Source organism: Hippocampus comes, unplaced genomic scaffold (genome assembly GCF_001891065.2).
Source record: "Hippocampus comes isolate QL1 unplaced genomic scaffold, H_comes_QL1_v1.1 scaffold293, whole genome shotgun sequence".
NCBI lineage: Eukaryota > Metazoa > Chordata > Actinopteri > Syngnathiformes > Syngnathidae > Hippocampus > Hippocampus comes.
Window position 1 is genome coordinate 185,565 of NW_017806272.1, and position 18,422 is coordinate 203,986.

Here is an 18,422-nt window from a genome sequence, read left to right on the forward strand (position 1 = left end):
TTTTTGTTGCTGTTTTATCATCCATCCATCCATTTTCTGATTTGCTTATCCTCACAAGGGTCGCGGGGCGTGCTGGAGCCTATATCAGTTGTCTTCAGGCAGTAAGCGGGGTACACCCTGAACTAGTTGCCAGCCAATCGCAGGTCACACATAGGCGAAGAACCATCCGCGCTCACATTCACACCTAGGGACAATTTAGAATATTTCATTAACCCGCCGCATGTTTGTTTGTTTTTTTGTTTTTTGTTTTTTGCCTAGGTTCAGGGTTCGATTTCGGGTCCAGCCTTCCAGTGTGGTGTTTGCATGTTCTCCCCCTGCTTGCGTGGGTTTTCTCCGGGTGCGCCGCTTTCCTCCTAAATTCCAAAAAAACATGCATGCATGGATGTTTATAAATCAAACTCGTTACGAACGTGAATTAATTAATAATTTGTATTGCTACATACCAATATGGTAAACAGCAATGTCAGACATCAACCATACACATTTTGCAAACAGTTGCATCCACAGAGACTTGACAATTGTCAAGATAACAAAATTATCTTTTGAACATTGTTTTATTTTCAGCATTGTATGGAAAACCGTTCTGAGCGTTACTTCATCCATGCATTCAATATTCTTGACATCCAGCTCAAGGTCGAACTAGTTGGTCAAATGTGGCACTAGTGGTGGAAAAACATCACTATTACTGAGAACAAAGACCCAGCTAAGAACTAAATGTTTATTCAAAATAACATTTAACATACACCTCCGTGCTCTGCCACTTGGTGTCGGTATCACGACTTGTAAAACCACAAAGAAGAAGTGAGAAGAACCCGGATGAACGGTACATATTCAGGAAACTGTCATCAGCCAGCCCTCTTTCTCGAAAAGCTAACCACGTTGTGGGAACTTTTCCTGGCTCACCGCTGTTCGCTTGATTTTTCTTCCGAATAAGTCGGTCAGGAATAATCACAATGGTATGTTTAGCGCTTGGAAATTGTGGTACTGCGTCATGAAGTTCGCGTGACCATTTGATCGTGATTCTAAGGCATTCTTTATTTTTCTTGATATGGACATTAGCATACCACGGCTAACTCTCGTAGCGTCTGCACCCGCCACACGCAGTCTATTAACAAAAGGGCTGCAAACATATTTGGCTTTACGACTACAAATGAGCAACCTGAATTCAATACATTCAAAGTCTCACCCAACAACTTTTCTTGTGTCGATTTAGCAGTAAAAACAGCGAAGCGTATGGATTTGTAGCTACCAAATTAGATCAGCGTCCAATCGTAATTTGCGGAATAGGTCAGTTTTTAAGTAGTGGCGGCAAGGCTCACTAGAAAACTCGACAAATGCAACTATGTGGGGTTTCACTGAATTGAGTTCCGACAGGCCACACTGTAATTACCTAATACATTTGTGAACTCAAATAATCATGATTTTGAATTCCAGATGGAATTGCATGAGGTGTATGAAGTTATGCAACTACTTGTCTACTTGTATGCAGGCTTTCAAGGACTCTGGGAAGGCACCTGTTGAGACGGAGGTGGCTATTCACCGCATCCGCATCACCCTCACCAGCCGCAATGTCAAATCTCTGGAAAAAGGTAATCAAACAAGCCTGAATAAGCATTCTCTGTCATTATACAATGCACAACAAAATTTGTATGCCATTGTATATTAGCAGAGATTGATATTGTGTTGCTCATTTGCTATGAGGATACTAATCTTTCTGATACCCCTGATGTCTGAAATACGCTATTCTGAGCTATTATACCTTTTAAGTATCCTGTCTAAAAGCTGTTGAAAAAGTGATTGTGACAGTTGTTTTGTCCTCTTCAGTCTGTGCTGACTTGATCCGTGGTGCAAAGGAGAAGAACCTGAAGGTGAAGGGACCGGTCCGCATGCCAACCAAGGTACCACCCTGTTGCAATTTTTATGCAGAATATGTATTTAATGTCATATCTCACTGTACAATTACTAGCTCTGACATTGGGGACACCTGAAAAACTTTCTTGATTGTTGGTTTTGACATTTCTCATCCTGTCCTCGCCAGACCCTGCGTATCACCACCAGGAAGACCCCCTGTGGCGAAGGCTCCAAAACTTGGGATCGCTTCCAGATGCGGATCCACAAACGCCTGATTGATCTGCACAGCCCATCTGAAATTGTCAAGCAGATCACCTCCATCAGCATCGAGCCTGGTGTTGAGGTTGAAGTTACCATTGCTGATGCATAAATTTTCACTGATGCAATAAAGACAAGAAGAAAACTGCTCTGCCTTTTATTTTTTGTCTGCTTGTGTGTCGGGGTGGGGGTTGGTCATCATGATAGGCTGTAATATTTTTCATGAACCGGTTTCAGTCTCAATGAGAATGTTAAGAAAAAAAACATGAATCACACTATGCTATCCAACTTGTGTGCACAATAACATCCACTCCTCCTCTGTTATGGGTTACATTCCAGGCCAGCATTGAAATAATGTGAAATCTGTGATAAAGAAATGCCTTATTTACACCCATAGGTGTGTTTATATATATTTATGTTTATAAGTATTTACACATTTAAGATCTTTTTAAGCAACACATTCTGGGTGTAAGAGCAATGGCTATATATATTGTCCAAACAGTATTTTTAAAAATGTAGTACAACTGTTTGTTTTTTTTTAATTTCTGATATAGCATAGGATTATTGTTTGGATCTGGGGTGAAATTTCACAAACCTAAAAAGCACTAGAGCCTTTATAGGTGAACCAAAACTTTCAACACTGGTCCAAATGTTAATGAATTGAAACCTTATGTAACTTTTTTTTTTTTAACTATATCACTGTTTGTGATGGAGTGGCTCAGTCCTGTCTTTGGACAGGTATGTTTTATTGTATTATTTTTAATGGTGGTGCTTGATTTAAAAAGTTGGGGAACTACTGGTCAATATATCAGATTTCAACCAGAAAGGACCACATCATATTTTGTGCATCTCTCTGCTGAATCCGCAACGTCATCAAAGCGCAACGCTCCAAACTAATTGGCTGTTCTTTCACTTCACACCAGCTCTGAGTTAAACCTAATTGCCTGGCAAGCTACCATAGAAGCTCTGTTGAACGCGCTTTGCTCGGATCTAAAATTTTAAGGAAGGATTTTGTGCGCCTTTTCAGCAAGGATGGCAACCATGCAGTCTGGTGACATGGATTTGGCTTTTATTTCGCCCCCAGAGGTTCAACATACAATTCCTTCCGATTTTTGTCGTCAAACAGCGTCCTATATGTCTTTCTCACGCCAGACTTGTCAAGCCCATTTCTGCTCCGAATTGCATTCTTTCTTTTTTTTTTTGCAGGAGGAGACAGCAGGAGGGGATCAGCAGACTATGAAAGTCTACCTTCGAGTAAGACCTTTCTCAAAGGAGGAGATCTCTGACAATGAGGATCAGGTACTGTAGACTTGCATTCGCCTGACCATTCATAAATCGCTGTTCATTTTACACATGACTGATTTATTTATTTTAATTAGGATTGTATAGTAATAGAAAACGACCAGATGGTGACGCTGCAGGCTCCAAAAGGTTCTGCCACCCTGAAATGCAGCGAGAAGGGTATCGCCACGTCTGTACACAAATTCTCATTTTCAAGGGTCAGCAACTTTTAATTTTTTTTCCCCTCCACACCCTGCTCTCACTGCTGTGACCCTAATAATTCCTTAACTCTCACTTTGCAAGATTGCAAATGTCTGTACCGGTGGAGCCGTTCAAGTTTGTGCAGCTCAAGTAAATGAAAATATAACTTAAAAGTACAATTGGAAAAAACCTTTTCGTAAACGAAATAAAAGCAAAACGAACACGCTTTAAAAAAAAACAACAAAAAAACGGCGTTTCTAGTTTAAAAAAAACTAACTATAATAGGGAAAATGTACATGAAAATATTTTATTTGCACTCTTTGATTTGTTCAATGGGGGCAGCTCTTGTTTTATAATTGCTCTATACTTGCATTTTTTTTAGATTTTCGGAGCAGAGACAACTCAGGCTGAGCTTTATGACCACACAGTCAAAAGCCAAATGTCTGATTTCTTGGATGGGGAGAATTCGCTGATCTTCAGCTATGGCGTCACCAATGCTGGGAAAACCTTTACAATCCAAGGTCAAAATGCAAATTGTTGAGGACTTTAATGAGGCCATTATTTTTTTCATGAGTGCCATTAAATTGTCTAATTCAATCAGGAACTTCAAAAGAACCAGGAATATTGCCTCGAGTGTTGGATGCCACCTTTGAGTACATCACAGGGCGCCAGTATGAGGGCATGGACGTGAAGCCCTACCTCAGGAATGATACACGATATCTGGATGCTGAGCAAGTCAAACAAGAGAAAAGTGCAAAAGCTGCCATTTTTGCATCATTCGGAGAGGTGAGATGATTACCATGCAGTTAAGATAGTGAGACAGAATGGCTACATATTGGGAGATTGTATTTTTTTTTTTCTTTTCCGTTTCTGCCTGAAGGAATGTGAGCCCTTGAGACCCAGCAGCGGATCAGATCCCTTGCCCTGTTCTATTGCTTCAACTTCCCAGTCATTTGACTGTCAATCAGGTAACCCTCAGGAATATAATAGGCTGTACCTAATGTTTCAATCCATGAGATCTAATAGATTTAAAAAGACTGACTTTTTATGACCATAATTGCCACTATTTGACCTTCAATTTGATCCTCTGACAGAAGGAGGGAGCAGTCAGTTTGCTTTATGGGTGGCATTCTTTGAAATCTACAACGAGTACGTCTACGATCTCATTCAACCGTCTTTTTGCTCCAAATCCAAGAAACGTGCCGCTCTTCGTGTTTGTGATGACGGCGCTGGCAACGCTTACGTTAAAGGTGCGAGGATGACCTCCAACCTCAGCACACCCAAAGAAGCAATCTTTGTTTTTGTTGTTTCCTAACCATTTTCATGTTCAGATCTTCGATGGATCAACATCCAGAGTTTGTCCGAAGCCGGCAAACTGCTGCAATTTGGCAACAAAAACCGAAGTGCTGTAGCCACCAAGATGAACCAGTCCTCCAGCAGAAGGTAAACATCCACTCTTCTGATCACTCCTTCACATTTTTAATCATTTCATGTTATTAAAAAAGTGACTAACTTTCCCCACAGCCACAGCATATTTACCATGAAACTGCTGAAGATGGATGGAAACAAAGCTCAAAGGATGTCAGAGTAAGTTTCAATGAATTATACTACTATAGATCTTTTCCAGCTCCGCAAAAAAAAACCAACTTGATCCTAAATGAAATTGTCATCACAGCCAGTAGCAGCGATCGGCCATAACAAAACAAAATTTGCGGTCCTCAGGTTTTCTCTGTGCGACTTGGCTGGCTCCGAAAGATGCAACAAAACCAAAACCTTTGGCGAGAGGCTAAAAGAAGCAGGAAACATTAACAACTCACTCCTCATCCTGGGGAAGTGCATCAACGCCCTGCGCAACAATCAGACCGAAAAGTACAATCCGCTGTTGTCACGATGACCGTTGTCTTTGCAGCCCGTGGCGGTTACTCGTGCAGTTCAACCGCTCTTTCGTCCAATCAGAATGAAGAGCGCTTGCATCCCTTTTCGTGAGAGCAAGCTGACCAAGCTCTTCCAGGCTGTTTTCTGCGGCAAAGGAAGAGCTTCAATGATCGTCAACACTAGTCAGTGTGCTTCGACATATGATGAGACGCTCCATGTCATGAAGTTCTCTGCTGTAGCCAAACAGGTAAGCCTGGAAATGGCCGCCTTGGCGGTAGTGCTGTGATCCACTTTTATCAAATGAATACAAATTGAGGGGTTATCGTATGTCATCTTCAGGTGCAGGTGATCCCGGACAAGTCCCTGGAATCTCTGTCCATGTGTCTGGTGGGTCCCAATGGCAAATCTCTGGTGAGGAATGGGGTGATTGACAGGCAGGCCCTGGAAAGTTTTCTGTCCGAAGATGAGCTGCTGAATGAGGAAGACGATGCAGACATGTCCTTACTGACACAGAACGTAACTCAATTTTACATTCACGTCTAAATGGGTCTTGAGGGGTGGTTTTTTTTTTTGTTTTTTTTTTTAATGGTCAGATTTAGCATCTGGTATCAATTATGGTTCTCTGTCAGCATGACTATTCTGAATTTGCCTGAAAACTTTGCCCAGGAGCTATTGGACACGATTGAAAGCCTCCGAACAAAACTGCTGGCCGAGCGAAGACGAAACCTGGAGCAGGAGATGGAGATCCGCAAGGAAATGGGCGACGCCATGTTACAGCAGATCATGGAGAGCGAGGAACTCCGCAGGTTTCGAAGCGTTGCTGGGACGGTTGGATCATTTCGCAAAGGCGGCGGTGCGAGCGCGTGTCTTTGAACGTTTAGCCAACAGATTGAAGAGCTGAAGGAGAGCTACCAAGAAAAGATGGAGAACACTTTCGAGATGTATAAGGACGCTATCAAAGAGCACGCTTACAAGAGTGCCATGAGCAACCTCGAAGATGATTTTGTGCCTCTTGACGAGTTCACGGCAGAGCAGGAGAAAGTTGAGGTCGCGATTCCGGATCGCGAGACACGGCCATTTATATTGCGGATGAAACGAATCAATCAAATCGGATTGTAACTTGTCTGCAGGCCCTCGAGCGACAGCTTTCGCAGTTGGCATCCCAGACCAGAGTGTGTACGGTTGCGACTGTGGACGCCTCATGTCAGTGTCAACCATCGACAGATTTTGAAGCTGCAGGTTTGTCACCTTTTTTGCAGCCGTTGCATGTATTTAATGAAGACATGAACAAAGACACTTTAATCTCCTCAAAATAACTTTTTTTGTTTCACCCCCGCAGGAGAGGAACGTTTAAAACGTCTCTACAAGGAGAAAAGTGCCATGGAACAGATGTGTGAGGATAAGCAACAGGTAATGTCAATGTTTTGAGATTTACAGCATTTGCCTTTTTTGTCATCCGCGAAACACTGTTACCCTTGAGTTACAGTTGTGGTTCAGTCTTTTGCATCAAACGTTTCACCCTTAGTTGATCTTGTCCTTGGAGAGACGACTGATCGAGCTTAGCAAAACCCTTCAGACGGTTCGAGATGGCTTCCTGGAGAAATCGGTTGAGCTCAAGGACCTCCAGGTGAAGACCCAAGAACAGGTAAGATGAAGAGGCACCGAACTTGGAGTGCACGTGTCACAATGATAAATAGAACAAAATGCTCAGACTGTGGCTTTTATGTCTCTATTAAGATGAAATCAATGCAGGGAATTGTATCTCAGTCCTTGGAAAAGGACAAGGAAATTGCCTCCTTAAAGGCAGAGCTCGCCAAGCTCACCCCAAAGTCACCCGTGCCGGCCAAAACCAAGAAAGGCTTTCTCGCAAACATCAAGGAAGCGGTAACGTCCCCTCATAAGACCAGAAGCCGGACACTCAGGAAAGCTGCTGAAACTCCACGCCGCTGATCAGCACGTCCTCTTAAGTAGGATGGATTTTAGGGGAATTTTAAAATTCTGCAAAATGAAAAAACAAACCCAACTTTTAAGCTTCAGGTGTTGGATTTGGTGCCGGTCATTGTTTTTGTATTAATCTCTGCTATAGCCTTTATGTAATAAAATGATTGCTATTTTATCACAACACGGAGATTCTTGCTCGAGGTGTAAAATCACAGTTCCTCTTTGTAGCAATAGTTCAATGCTATTTAGAGGTTTCAGTCTTTTCTCCCCCCCCCTCACCCATTTGATCATTCACGAAAGCTTATTAGACACGCATTCATAGACTGCAATAGAAACATCACGCCAGGGTAGTTTATGCTTGGTGCTTCTTCCTTTAAACCAAGCTGGTCAAATGAGGGCGTCCATTATGCGCGGCCCGAGGGGGAAGTAAGCCACAAAAGAAAGGAACTGCGTAAAACTTTCAGGTTTCCCAAGTGTAACCATATTCTCCATAATTGCAACAAAGCCAGATCCTGTGCAAAAAATCTTGTTAAAAAATCTTAATTGAACATAGTGAGGTATTTAATGCAGTAATGTTTGATAAGGCGTTAAACGTCTATTGGTGTACTGGCTGTAGTAGTTAACCTGTTTAATAATTGTTATGGCAATCTTGTGCTGTTTTAGGGTAAGTGCTAGAAGCTTACAAATTTCCTCCCCCACCCCCACTTGTAAATGTAAAATCCATTCAAAAAGAATGAGATTTTTAAATATTTGTGTATTTTGGGTTGCATTATGTAAAATCACTCAATTTCAGGGTGAAACTAAGCCAATGCGTGCTTTTTTTCTTTTCTATCAAAATGGGGCCAATTTGAGCCGAACAGTGACAAGGCAGAAAATGTCTTCCAGATCTAATGATTTTGAGGTTATTTTCTCCCTGGATACTGTTAGGTTAGATGTAAAATTTAGTCTGCGTTAAACGTCGAAGCATATTGCCTTGGAGATGAGCGTCAGAGCTGAAGCCAGTTGAGGCAAGAGCGAAGCCTCCCCTTAGTGAAAGGACAGTTGTGGTAAGGACGGGCAGCTGCTCTTGTCTTCGCTCTCAGTGACAGTTAATGAGATTACCGCTGTTGGCTTTATCCTGCGTCGGGGCAAAGGGGTCAATCACAGGATTAGCAACTTGCTGAAGTTAGCCTCTTTCTTCGTTCATCACTTTCTAATATTTTGTCAGCCTCCAAAGCGTCCTTGCAGGTTGACGGATGACATGAGTGTAGAGTATTGAGCTGGAATATGGTGATGCATCGCTTCTGCTGTCCTGGACCTGAAGCCTGACTGGACTCTAAACCTGTGAATGACACGTCTCGTGAGGGGAAAAGGAGCATCCTGCACAGTGAAGGGCGGCCAGCCAGGACAGAATTTTGTGCCTTGTTCTTGGCAAGTGATCCTCATGCCACTTGTAAGTAACAAAGTTGGAGATGATTGCACACATGGCACAAATACGGCTTCGGTTGATGGCAAAGCTATGGTGGATACTTTAAATAAGGTAAGCTTAATTCTCCTAGTGAGATTTCATTCACTTTTTTTTTTATTTTTTTTACTTTTGGATCACTTAGTGGGTGGACCAAACACAATATTTATACAAAATCATGTATAACCACCAACTAAGAAATGCGGCTTTCAAAAGTTGCGGAACATTTCCTCTGATTCTTGTCTAAGTGGCAAATATAAGAACAACACAAGCGAGTTCATCCCTGTGGCTAAAACAGCACTCTCAATGAATAGGATTTCTTGCTTCGCTGCATCTTTGTGCTCATTCAAATATGTAGGTTGCAATGCATTTGGGCCTCGGTTGCGTGTTAATGTGTTCACCTACACTCGCATTTTGACCAGTGACGTTTTTGCACTATGGATAATGGAATACTTTAAGATCATGATGTTTTTTGGGTTTTTTTTTAAAAAAAAAAATGTTTAGGATTTAAAGTATAGTATCGCAAATGTATGTTTTAACAAACCAATAAAATGGTTAAACATTCATATATGAAGGAAAAAGTCCAGATTGTCACTTTACATTGGTAAGAGAAGCTATAGAGAGGCATGTCATATATTAATTTTTTATACAGCGTGGCACTTCTGTTTCATCCTTTACCGCATTCCACTTTTGACCAAAATTGATGTCAATATTGTGGGAATCGCTCTTTTTCACTGAGTGTTAAATTTAATATCTTAGAGTAAAAACTGAATATATGTGAATATGCAGGATTTTTCACAAAACATCTCATTAGATCCAATGAGTGTTAGCACTTTTTAGCCGTCTGCATGTGTGTTGGGTTCTAATTGTTTACCTTCTGAATGTAACCATTTCTTTATCATTGATTGCCTTGGTACAGGTGGTGGCATGCTATCGACATCTAGCTTCATGTGTCGGCGGCTGCACTGACGGCTTGCAGCTGCGAGATGAGTTAAGGCAAACCAGAGAGAGGGCCCGCGAGTTGGCCACGACCATCTGTCAACATCTCACCTTGCATCTTCGTGACAAGAGCCTCCCTGTGGAGCAGCGCAAAGAGATGGAGCTCCTTTGGGTGGCCTTATCGTCCAGCCTGGAGCTCCTCCACATTGACATGTGCAAAGTTTACAACATGGGAGCAGTCTTCACTCTTGCTGAGTCTCCTAGTTTAGTGCAAACTGGCATGCAAGGTAAAAAATAAATAAAAAATTCACTGTGTATTTTAGGTTAATTTGCAATTAATTTGGGTCATGGTGAACTCGTCTGCCTCACAGCGAAATGTCCCAGGTTAGAATCTTGATGCAGGCCTAAAGAAAGCCGCTTGAGCCTTTATTCAGTGTCCAGTTTAAGGTCCGTGTACTAGTCCGCTTTTTGTCCTCACGCAGGAGGGAGCAGTGAAGTAGCTGCTCGAGCCCTCAGTCTCCCAGACCTGAACCGGGCTCTGAACTCCGATCTCATCGATGGCTTTGAGAGCCAAGAGCACAAGACCATGGAGCAGGAGATCAACCAAATTGACCACATGATTGAGGACATGGAAACAAAGGTGAACGTGTTGCGCTGGATGGTGGAGCCCAATGGGCCGCTGAATGCCGAACCACTTGGCAGCGCTGACAGCGCCTCCCTGGCCCTGCTCTCTGTGAACGACGAGCAGCTTGCCGGACGCCGGCCTGCAGGCCAGCGCGGTCTCATTGTGGCACTCTTATTGTTGTGTGTCATCATTTCGGTGGCAACCACTTTATCCGTCTGTATTTTCTTCTTCTCATGAGTAAAAATAACATATACACATTTGACATTTTTTTTGTCAAGACCCGTGAACCTCAATAACAAAGGTGGATAGTGTAGCCAAAAATTCTACCAAAAAAAAAAAATCTATATATATATATATATCTTGTTACTACCTACCTCTGACCATGCACTGTAAATGGAACTTTAGAGTATCAGCCCAATACGAAATAATGGATTTTTTTTTTTTTGTATAGGTATATCCACTGAATGAATACGGCATCAGTGTAAAGCACATTGGGGATTCAACATGCCAGAGGATGTGCATAGTCACATTATTATTATTATTCACCTTTCTCACCAGTCCGTTTTTAGAAATGGGTAAAATCTCGGTAGTGTTACCCCCAAGTACAGTAATTTGCTTAAAATATGTGACTTACTGCACCATTCTAAACCTGGAAAATGATCTACCTCCCCATCCTATCTCTGGCTACTTAGAGCTGCATATGCATCAAGTACCTGTTTGGCAAACTGGTAGGCATGAAATTGTGTTAAGGAATAAAGGAGATTAAACATCTTTGTGGGGAGCCTGTGGTGTGGATTTTCTCATGACATAAGACATTAATTAGCCAACGCTGAGACGTTGGACTATATGTCTGAAAATACAAGAAACAGGACTGACTTGGTTTCAGTCACACATTCCATGACAGCTAGAGACATTGGAAAAAAATAGGTCAAATAGATGATTTACACGTTTTTTGTCGTATTTATTTTGTTTATTCAAACTAAAAGGCTATGGAATTAAATTGGAAAGGCAAAAAGCTGGCGTGTTTAGATAGTGGAATTTATTCTGAAAGGCAAACCCGGATATACATAAGTGTTAAAGTTTGAAAGTCGGAAGTAGTTTCGTTCTGTCGTGGCAGAGCTTCAATTTTACGCTTCCACAATGGTACTCAAACAATGTCACACGCGACTCAACGTTTTTGCTCTTAGCCACAGTGAAAAGCGCTTCAACCAAGCCACAAGTGCAGATAGAGCGAGCTTTTGCAGGAGTCTATCTTGGAAAATTTCATCTACCGAACCTAGTTGGCCACATTTCAAGTCCTCGGCAAGTTTCGTGAGTTCTTTATCTGACACTAACCGGGCGAGGCGGCAAGCTGGGCTCAGACTCGTGCACCTGTCCGGAAAAGGTGACGTGTACAGTATTTACTTATCCATTGTTTCGAGTACAGTAGTTGTAAAATGTGACCAAATATTTTACTGTGGAAGAATGACGTCACTGTGACTGTTGATTCTTTTTTTTTTCTTTTTAACTTTATTAGTACATTCCACTGACTGTCCTTTACAGAGTGTCCCGTTGGACAGGGGCGTTCATTCAGATTCAGGGGTGGGGCTACATACAGTGTGGGACATAATTGCAGTGTTTACCACATGCTTAATTTTAAGATTGTACAGTTACAAAGCGACACATGCTTATTTTTTCACCTAGATCTGAATCAGTATTTACATAATACATCGTGAATTTTTTTTTTTTTTTACATCGCCTCAGAGCACCAAAAATATCATTCCAGTCAAAGAGTCTTGGCAAGTAAGCAAACGTTGAACCATAAATTGTCAACATTGCTTTTAGACAAGAGTTCTGACAGCCCCATTAAGTATGATGTGCAGCCTGATGTCCCGAAAGTCCGGAAGCTGTTCTTTGACACTCATGCGGTGGTTCACCTCCTTGAAGAGAACGGTGGGAGCCGTCACCACGGTTGTTGCACGTTATTACTCTGCTTTATGAACTGACGCTGTCAAAGTTTCTTTGAACAGGCTTCACTAGTCAGCAAGCTGAAGCGCTAGTTAAGGTGCTCTTGAAGATGACAAACTCTACCATGGACACCATTTATAGTGACATGGTAACCAAAGTACAGCAGGTAAAAGTGTCTCATTTGTTTGTATAAACAATGCCGTAAGCCTCTTCAGTTTGATGAATGCGACTGACAGTTGTTTTCCAACCTTGCGCCCTGTGCAATACAGTAATGCCTCTCAAAAAATAAAATGCACGAAAAAAATCATTGTCACAGCGAAGCCGTGAAAGATGAACCGTGTTATTGCGAGGGGATTACTGTATCCAGTATCTGCACCTTAACTCAGAATGGATCGTGTCCCTTCTTTAGGAGATTATGATGCAACGTGTGATGTCTCAAATCGCGGCTTTAAAGAAGGACATGGTCATTCTTGAGAAAAGCGAGTTCTCTACGTTATTGGAAGAGAGTGAGGTAAGCATGTTGAAGTGAAGGCTATTACAGAAGTGCTACAGTGTGACTCTGCATACTTACAGATTCACCTCTTCAGATTCCCCCCCCCCCCCATTATTCTCTGAAAAACTTAATTTCATTGTTTTCTTGCTCCGGCCAAAGCCCTGTACAATAGATAAATCTTGCTTTGCCAACATTTGTGCCATCTTGAGTAACACATTATGTTCAAATTTGCTTCTTGTAATACTTTGCTGTCATCTTGTGGCATATTTGCGGCAAAGCACTCCTGCTGCATTTGTTGGCATCCTGAGAGGTGTTTAATATTCTGGTTATGTAATATACTATCGCTACACCCGAGAGGCAAAAAAAAATTAAAAACACCTCCATACTATTCTACCACAAACTGCAAACAAATCATATGATTGATGAAAGACTTTACAGCATATTCACATTTCAGAAATTGAAGATCCAGCTCTGGCAGCTGAAGGTGCAACTAGCTGTAAGTCAGAAAATGTTGCAATGATTTACTCAAATTTTGATTCCAATGTAAATATATAATTGATATTTTGCATTCACTGTATCTCTTGCTGCCTTTTAGGACATCATGAATAAAGTACGCTCAGAGACACTTTTGGACATGAATTTAGAAAAGAGTCGCATGAAAGAACTGGTAATCCCATCAATCTTGATCATTTTTGCTGAAAACGGAAGTTACTTAAAAGACATCATCCTCATAATTTTTTTTTCCAGAAAGCAGGCCATGAGAGGAAGCTTCAAGAAACACGGACAGAAATTTTGGAAATGGTTTGTGCCGATAACAGCATCATATTCGTCACAACAAAGTCATCTTCCTTCCACCTTCCTACGATTGGGATCAAGTCTTTTTTTTTTTTTTTTTCCTCAAACAGACTGCCGAGCAAGATCGTCATCTGACTCAGACCAAGATGAAAATTGATACTGAAGTGGCGGGTTTGAAAACCATGTTAGAGTCGCATAAATTGGACACGATAAAATACCTTGCAGGTAGAACATGGCATTCAGTATATTGAGGAATAAATCCTTTTCACATTATTAAGCCATTAAATATCTCATTGCAATCTCTGAGGTACAGTGCCACGGTTAAAGTCAAATTTTAAAGAAGACAGCGATGGGTTTTTTCCCCCCATAAAATTATCAAACGGTTCTCAAGTTTCCAAATAAATGTTTGCAGACATTCTGTCAAACTACAGAAAGGCAGCACACCTGGATTCAGGAATTTGCACTCTGTTTGAAATCATGCAAATTTATAGTATGCTGTTTGTTCCCATGGCAACTGGGGCAGAGCTAGGGCAATGCAACAAAGCGATTGCTTAGTTGCAAACTTTGTCGTTTTTTTTTACAGACTCGCTAATTGCCATGATAAAAAAAGTGACATTTTTAGAAATGGGCAGCTCACGAAACACTTGATTCAATTTCATACTTGATGGGTGGGCAGGTACTCGAGAGTCTACATTGGAACTTGACTGCATATAGATCCTGTTTATAGAGTACCTGTACTTATTTCTTGAATAAATTCATACCTTTTTTCCCCCCTCCTCTAGGTTCAGTGTTCACTTGTCTCACCGTGGTCTTAGGTTTCTATCGTATCTGGATGTAAGGAGCGCTCTGGGGGAGTGATGTACTGTAACTCCTCTAAATTCATATTCAGCTCATTGAGACAAAATCTCTGTTATCTCGACCATATTCTGATGGACTCTCAAGTCGAGCACAATACAAGGATGCAGCAGATGTCTTCCAGGAATGTTTACCAGCGTGACAACCCACTCAAGAAATGGCTGAACGCTGTTCTATGGAGTGGGAAAAATAAACAGTATCTTTTACTTTTGTATGAAATATGACTTGTGTATTTGTGGTGGTTGAGCTATCCTTCAACTTGATTGAATGTTGACAAATGTGTCTTGTTTTAACTGTCACGTGTGTTGTGAAACTAATAAAATGAACTGATGTCGAAAGCCGTTTTATTTTCATGACACTGTGTCCCCTGTTTACAATGTAATTTTGTTTGTATGAATGCAACAAATTTTTTTTTTTTTTTTGATTGTGGTACATTTTCAAAACTGCTCAGTCAAAAATAACCCTATTTGGGTCAAACAGACCCAACTTTTCGGCTTCTTGTGTCCTAAAAAAAGGGGCTTGTTTTGTATAAATCAACCCAGAAAGTTGGGGCAACCTGACTCAAGTAGTAGGACACTTCCTCATTTTTTTTTTTTTTTGGGGGGGGGGGCGGTGACCCAGCAGTTTTAAAAGCGCCCTATATCTGAATGCGCTGCAGTTTCTCGCTAAAAACGTGCAGGAAATAAATGGCACGCTAAATTCATTCATAAATCAGGGTAACAAACAAATGCTGCATCTTGGTTCAAACTTTGGCTTAGCCTCGACAATTCAAGCCCCCAAAACTGTCAGTCATTTGCAAGTTTAACAACTGCATTGCTGGGCTTGTGGGCGTGTTTGACGGCAAATTGGACAATTAAGAACTTCGGTGTTTGGGGCGTGGCACGATGGTTAACGAGGGTTAAAGCGCCTGCTGCTGTACGGGAGGCCTTGACAGAAGGTTCAGGACGCCACGCATCATCTCGTTGCTGGATTTTATGATGAACAATGCTCTTTGGATTGAGGTAGGAAATGCGTCGCGGTTGCCGGCGTTCCATGGCCATCAAAATATGTGTGCACACAAGGGGAAATCTGATCAACGCATTGGTTGATGAAGGGATTGTTGGACAAACTTGGTTCGGGTCGTTCGACCTGTCGTAATGCGGTGACTGTCGGTTACAAAATCTTAAAAGTACAAAAGTTGGGTTCATATGATGGAGGGGTCAATGTGTACTCCTTGTCAAATGCGAGAGTTCTGGCGATCAACGCTGTGGCCGGTGACTGCCACGTGCAAATGACGGGTAAAAAAAAATCTGCTTTGGCATTCGCTGATGCACAAAATGGCAGAAAAGCACAACTATCGGTTTCGGGGAAAAATGCAAAGTTTCTTGCAAGGTGGTAATGGGGAGATTTGAAAAATCTCTCGACGGGTTTATTGAATTGTGTGGTGAAATAAGTTCCATGCAATATTTTTCAAACGATGTATTACTTAATGTGGAAAAGAAACGTGGTTTAAGGGGAAAATGTGGTTCAATTTTGACTTTGACCACAAAAAGGTGGACAAAATTAAATGGAAAAACATGGGTGTCAAATGAAAATACTGTTGGTATGAATACTGATGGTGATTGGGAAAACATGTCTGGTATTGCGAATCTCGGTGGTATTCGTCACAATGACATACACACACACACAAAATCAAAGGTGGGGGGAAAATGTCCATACTGTGGGCAAGTCCAACTTATTCTGCTCAAATACAAATGGATGCAAAAGGGAAACTTGCAACACGAATGTTTGGGTATCTTCAAAGGAAACATACACTGGAACAATGGGAAAGGCAACCTGGAATCAAAAGGAACCGCTCTCGTTGCAGAGCAAGCACACCACACTACACCACACTAACACTAAACAGACTTCAAATGCAAACTTGCTCTCATGCACCGGCTGGTGGCAGGAGCTCTCATTTTGGACAAACAAAACAGCAAGTAGATGCTCGAAAGGAAACTTGCACACTGGAGCAACAGAAATGGCAAACTGGAATCAAAAGGAACCGCTCTCATTGCAGAGCAAGCTCACCGAAACGGACTTCAAATGCAAACTTGCTCTCATGCACCAGCAAATGGCAGGAGCTCTCATTCTGGACAAACAAAACTGGAAGTTGGATGCTTGTCAATGCTCTGAACCAAACGGCAAAGGGAAATTAACCTGCAACATGGGTCACGCAGCAAAAGGAGGATGGCTCACTTCAACAAAGTGAAAAGCAAAAGCTGGATGTGCAACCAAAACAACCTGGAAAACAAATCTTGACTGTAACAGCAAACGCAGGTTGATGTGCTTTACAAGCTACCTCCCGCCAAAGTTTTCATGCTCATGAGAATGCAAGAGATGCTTTTCTTCAGGGTAAAATTCGATGTCAGTAGCTTCACGAACACCTTGTGGACACCGTGAGGCTGGAAGAGGTGGTTAAAACTGTGTTGGTTATCCAACACGAGCTCAGTGCACGGTTCATTGGGGATTTTGGTAATCGGTTCCTCTATTGGGAAATGTTAGAGGCAAGAGTGGAACGAAAGGAACTGGGGTTGAAAAGTTGCAGATCACAGCGAAGAATGTGGAGGAAACAAACAGACCATGTCTTCAGGCGTTAGGATTTTATGACTCGATCACGGTAGGATCTCACTCTCTTAAAGCTATGTCACTTAGCGAGGTCATAATTCCTGTGCTTGTACAGTACAGTACTTGCACTAACCAAGAGGCCATTAGTTTAATTTTGAAACGAGGTTGCACCGGTAGTGTAAGGACTACCTGAAAAGCCATTTTGGTTGGGTCCCTCGTGTTTGACCTCACCACCTTCAAGCTAAGTCACTTAACGGAGGTCATAATTCCTGTGCCTGTACAGTACAGTACTTGCACGAACAAAGGGAGCATTTGCTTTTATTCTGAAACGAGGTTGAACCGGTAGTGTAAGGACTACCTGAAAAGCCATTTTGGTTGGGTCCCTCGTGTTTGACCTCACCACCTTCAAGCTAAGTCACTTAACGGAGGTCATAATTCCTGTGCCTGTACAGTACAGTACTTGCACGAACAAATGGGGCACTTGTTTTTAAAAGCTGTGGATCACAGCGAACAATGTGGAGGAAATAAATGGACCATGTCTTCAGGTGTTTGGTTTTTATGACTCAATCACGGTAAGATCTCACTCTCTTAAAGCTTTGTCACTTAGCGAAAGTCGTAATTCCAGTGCCTGTACAGTACAGTACTGCACTAACGAAGGGGGCATTAACTTTTATTCTGAAACGAGGTTGAACCGGTAGTGTAAGGACTACCTGAAAAGCCATATTGGTTGGGTCCCTCATGTTTGCTAAATGTAACATTTCTGGCGAACTTGATGCCATTTAATTGTGCTAAGTGCTGCCCAACACTTCGAAGTAAACTTGCAGCAAAGCTAATGTTAGAAACGGGAAATATGTAATTGATATGAAGCATCATGACGATGTGCTTTGAAGTTCATGCTAAGGTTACAATTCGATGGCGTGAAGATCGTTTGATCGGTGTGTGGTTATGAATGGCTCGTTTTAAGCACCCGCTGGTGCATGGAAAGCTAATGTTAGAAACGGGATATATGTAATTGATATTAAGCATCATGACGATATGCTTTGAAGTTCATGCTAAGGTTACAATTCGATGGCGTGAAGATCGTTTGATCGGCGTGTTGTTATGAATGGCTCGTTTTAAACACCCGCTGGTGCATGGGACGCCATGACAGAAGAGACAAAGCAGGTAAGGTTGCCTCTGGACTCATCGCTTGATCTTCTGGACAGCGCTCTTTGGATTGAGGTAGGAGAGGCAGAGCTTGCCTCTGTTACATGGATTCAGGTAGGAGACGCGCCGAGTTTACCGCCGTTCCATCGCCATCTAAATGTGTGTGCATACAAGGGAAATGTTAT

The 18,422-nt window shown here is 42.0% G+C and overlaps 4 protein-coding genes across 5 annotated transcripts; all 4 read left to right on the forward strand.

Annotated features, from left to right (window-relative positions):
* Positions 1 to 824: 824 nt before the first annotated feature.
* rps20 (ribosomal protein S20) lies at positions 825 to 2,269 on the forward strand. Its single transcript, XM_019857531.1, has 4 exons — positions 825 to 956; positions 1,490 to 1,589; positions 1,825 to 1,898; positions 2,039 to 2,269. Exons 1-4 carry the CDS (start codon positions 954 to 956, stop codon positions 2,219 to 2,221), a joined length of 360 nt encoding a protein of 119 aa, XP_019713090.1. The 5' UTR covers positions 825 to 953; the 3' UTR covers positions 2,222 to 2,269.
* Positions 2,270 to 3,002: 733 nt separating this feature from the next.
* LOC109507806 (kinesin-like protein KIF20A) lies at positions 3,003 to 7,588 on the forward strand. Its single transcript, XM_019857468.1, has 18 exons — positions 3,003 to 3,195; positions 3,316 to 3,408; positions 3,489 to 3,608; positions 3,974 to 4,112; positions 4,193 to 4,377; positions 4,472 to 4,559; positions 4,686 to 4,841; positions 4,923 to 5,034; positions 5,116 to 5,178; positions 5,314 to 5,460; positions 5,548 to 5,713; positions 5,806 to 5,982; positions 6,133 to 6,272; positions 6,348 to 6,513; positions 6,597 to 6,705; positions 6,806 to 6,876; positions 6,992 to 7,111; positions 7,204 to 7,588. Exons 1-18 carry the CDS (start codon positions 3,142 to 3,144, stop codon positions 7,414 to 7,416), a joined length of 2,319 nt encoding a protein of 772 aa, XP_019713027.1. The 5' UTR covers positions 3,003 to 3,141; the 3' UTR covers positions 7,417 to 7,588.
* Positions 7,589 to 8,318: 730 nt separating this feature from the next.
* rgs9bp (regulator of G protein signaling 9 binding protein) lies at positions 8,319 to 11,186 on the forward strand. Of its 2 annotated transcripts, none has more exons than XM_019857469.1 (3): positions 8,319 to 8,926; positions 9,771 to 10,077; positions 10,273 to 11,186. In XM_019857469.1, exons 1-3 carry the CDS (start codon positions 8,735 to 8,737, stop codon positions 10,650 to 10,652), a joined length of 879 nt encoding a protein of 292 aa, XP_019713028.1. In that variant the 5' UTR covers positions 8,319 to 8,734; the 3' UTR covers positions 10,653 to 11,186. The 2 variants fall into 2 exon arrangements, with proteins under 2 accessions (XP_019713028.1, XP_019713029.1); XM_019857470.1 differs by having other exon boundaries at positions 8,319 to 8,839.
* Positions 11,187 to 11,491: 305 nt separating this feature from the next.
* Positions 11,492 to 14,837, forward strand: mcur1 (mitochondrial calcium uniporter regulator 1). Its single transcript, XM_019857530.1, has 9 exons — positions 11,492 to 11,799; positions 12,240 to 12,347; positions 12,425 to 12,528; positions 12,772 to 12,873; positions 13,310 to 13,351; positions 13,451 to 13,522; positions 13,603 to 13,656; positions 13,761 to 13,875; positions 14,433 to 14,837. The coding sequence occupies exons 1-9, from the start codon at positions 11,556 to 11,558 to the stop codon at positions 14,486 to 14,488; spliced, it is 897 nt and encodes a 298-aa protein (XP_019713089.1). The 5' UTR covers positions 11,492 to 11,555; the 3' UTR covers positions 14,489 to 14,837.
* Positions 14,838 to 18,422: the final 3,585 nt, after the last annotated feature.

Coding starts and splice junctions, on each gene's coding strand:
- rps20 (XM_019857531.1), top strand. Junction 1,590..1,824: donor TGTCAAATCTCTGGAAAAAG/GTAATCAAACAA, acceptor TGTCCTCTTCAG/TCTGTGCTGACTTGATCCGT. Junction 1,899..2,038: donor CGGTCCGCATGCCAACCAAG/GTACCACCCTGT, acceptor TGTCCTCGCCAG/ACCCTGCGTATCACCACCAG.
- LOC109507806 (XM_019857468.1), top strand. CDS start 3,142: ATGGCAACCATGCAGTCTGGTGACATGGATTTGGCTTTTATTTCGCCC. Junction 4,842..4,922: donor TGGCAACGCTTACGTTAAAG/GTGCGAGGATGA, acceptor TTTCATGTTCAG/ATCTTCGATGGATCAACATC. Junction 5,461..5,547: donor CGCAACAATCAGACCGAAAA/GTACAATCCGCT, acceptor TCGTCCAATCAG/AATGAAGAGCGCTTGCATCC.
- rgs9bp (XM_019857469.1), top strand. CDS start 8,735: ATGACACGTCTCGTGAGGGGAAAAGGAGCATCCTGCACAGTGAAGGGC. Junction 8,927..9,770: donor TGGTGGATACTTTAAATAAG/GTAAGCTTAATT, acceptor GCCTTGGTACAG/GTGGTGGCATGCTATCGACA. Junction 10,078..10,272: donor AGTGCAAACTGGCATGCAAG/GTAAAAAATAAA, acceptor GTCCTCACGCAG/GAGGGAGCAGTGAAGTAGCT.
- mcur1 (XM_019857530.1), top strand. CDS start 11,556: ATGGTACTCAAACAATGTCACACGCGACTCAACGTTTTTGCTCTTAGC. Junction 12,529..12,771: donor TGGTAACCAAAGTACAGCAG/GTAAAAGTGTCT, acceptor TCCCTTCTTTAG/GAGATTATGATGCAACGTGT. Junction 13,876..14,432: donor CACGATAAAATACCTTGCAG/GTAGAACATGGC, acceptor CCCCTCCTCTAG/GTTCAGTGTTCACTTGTCTC.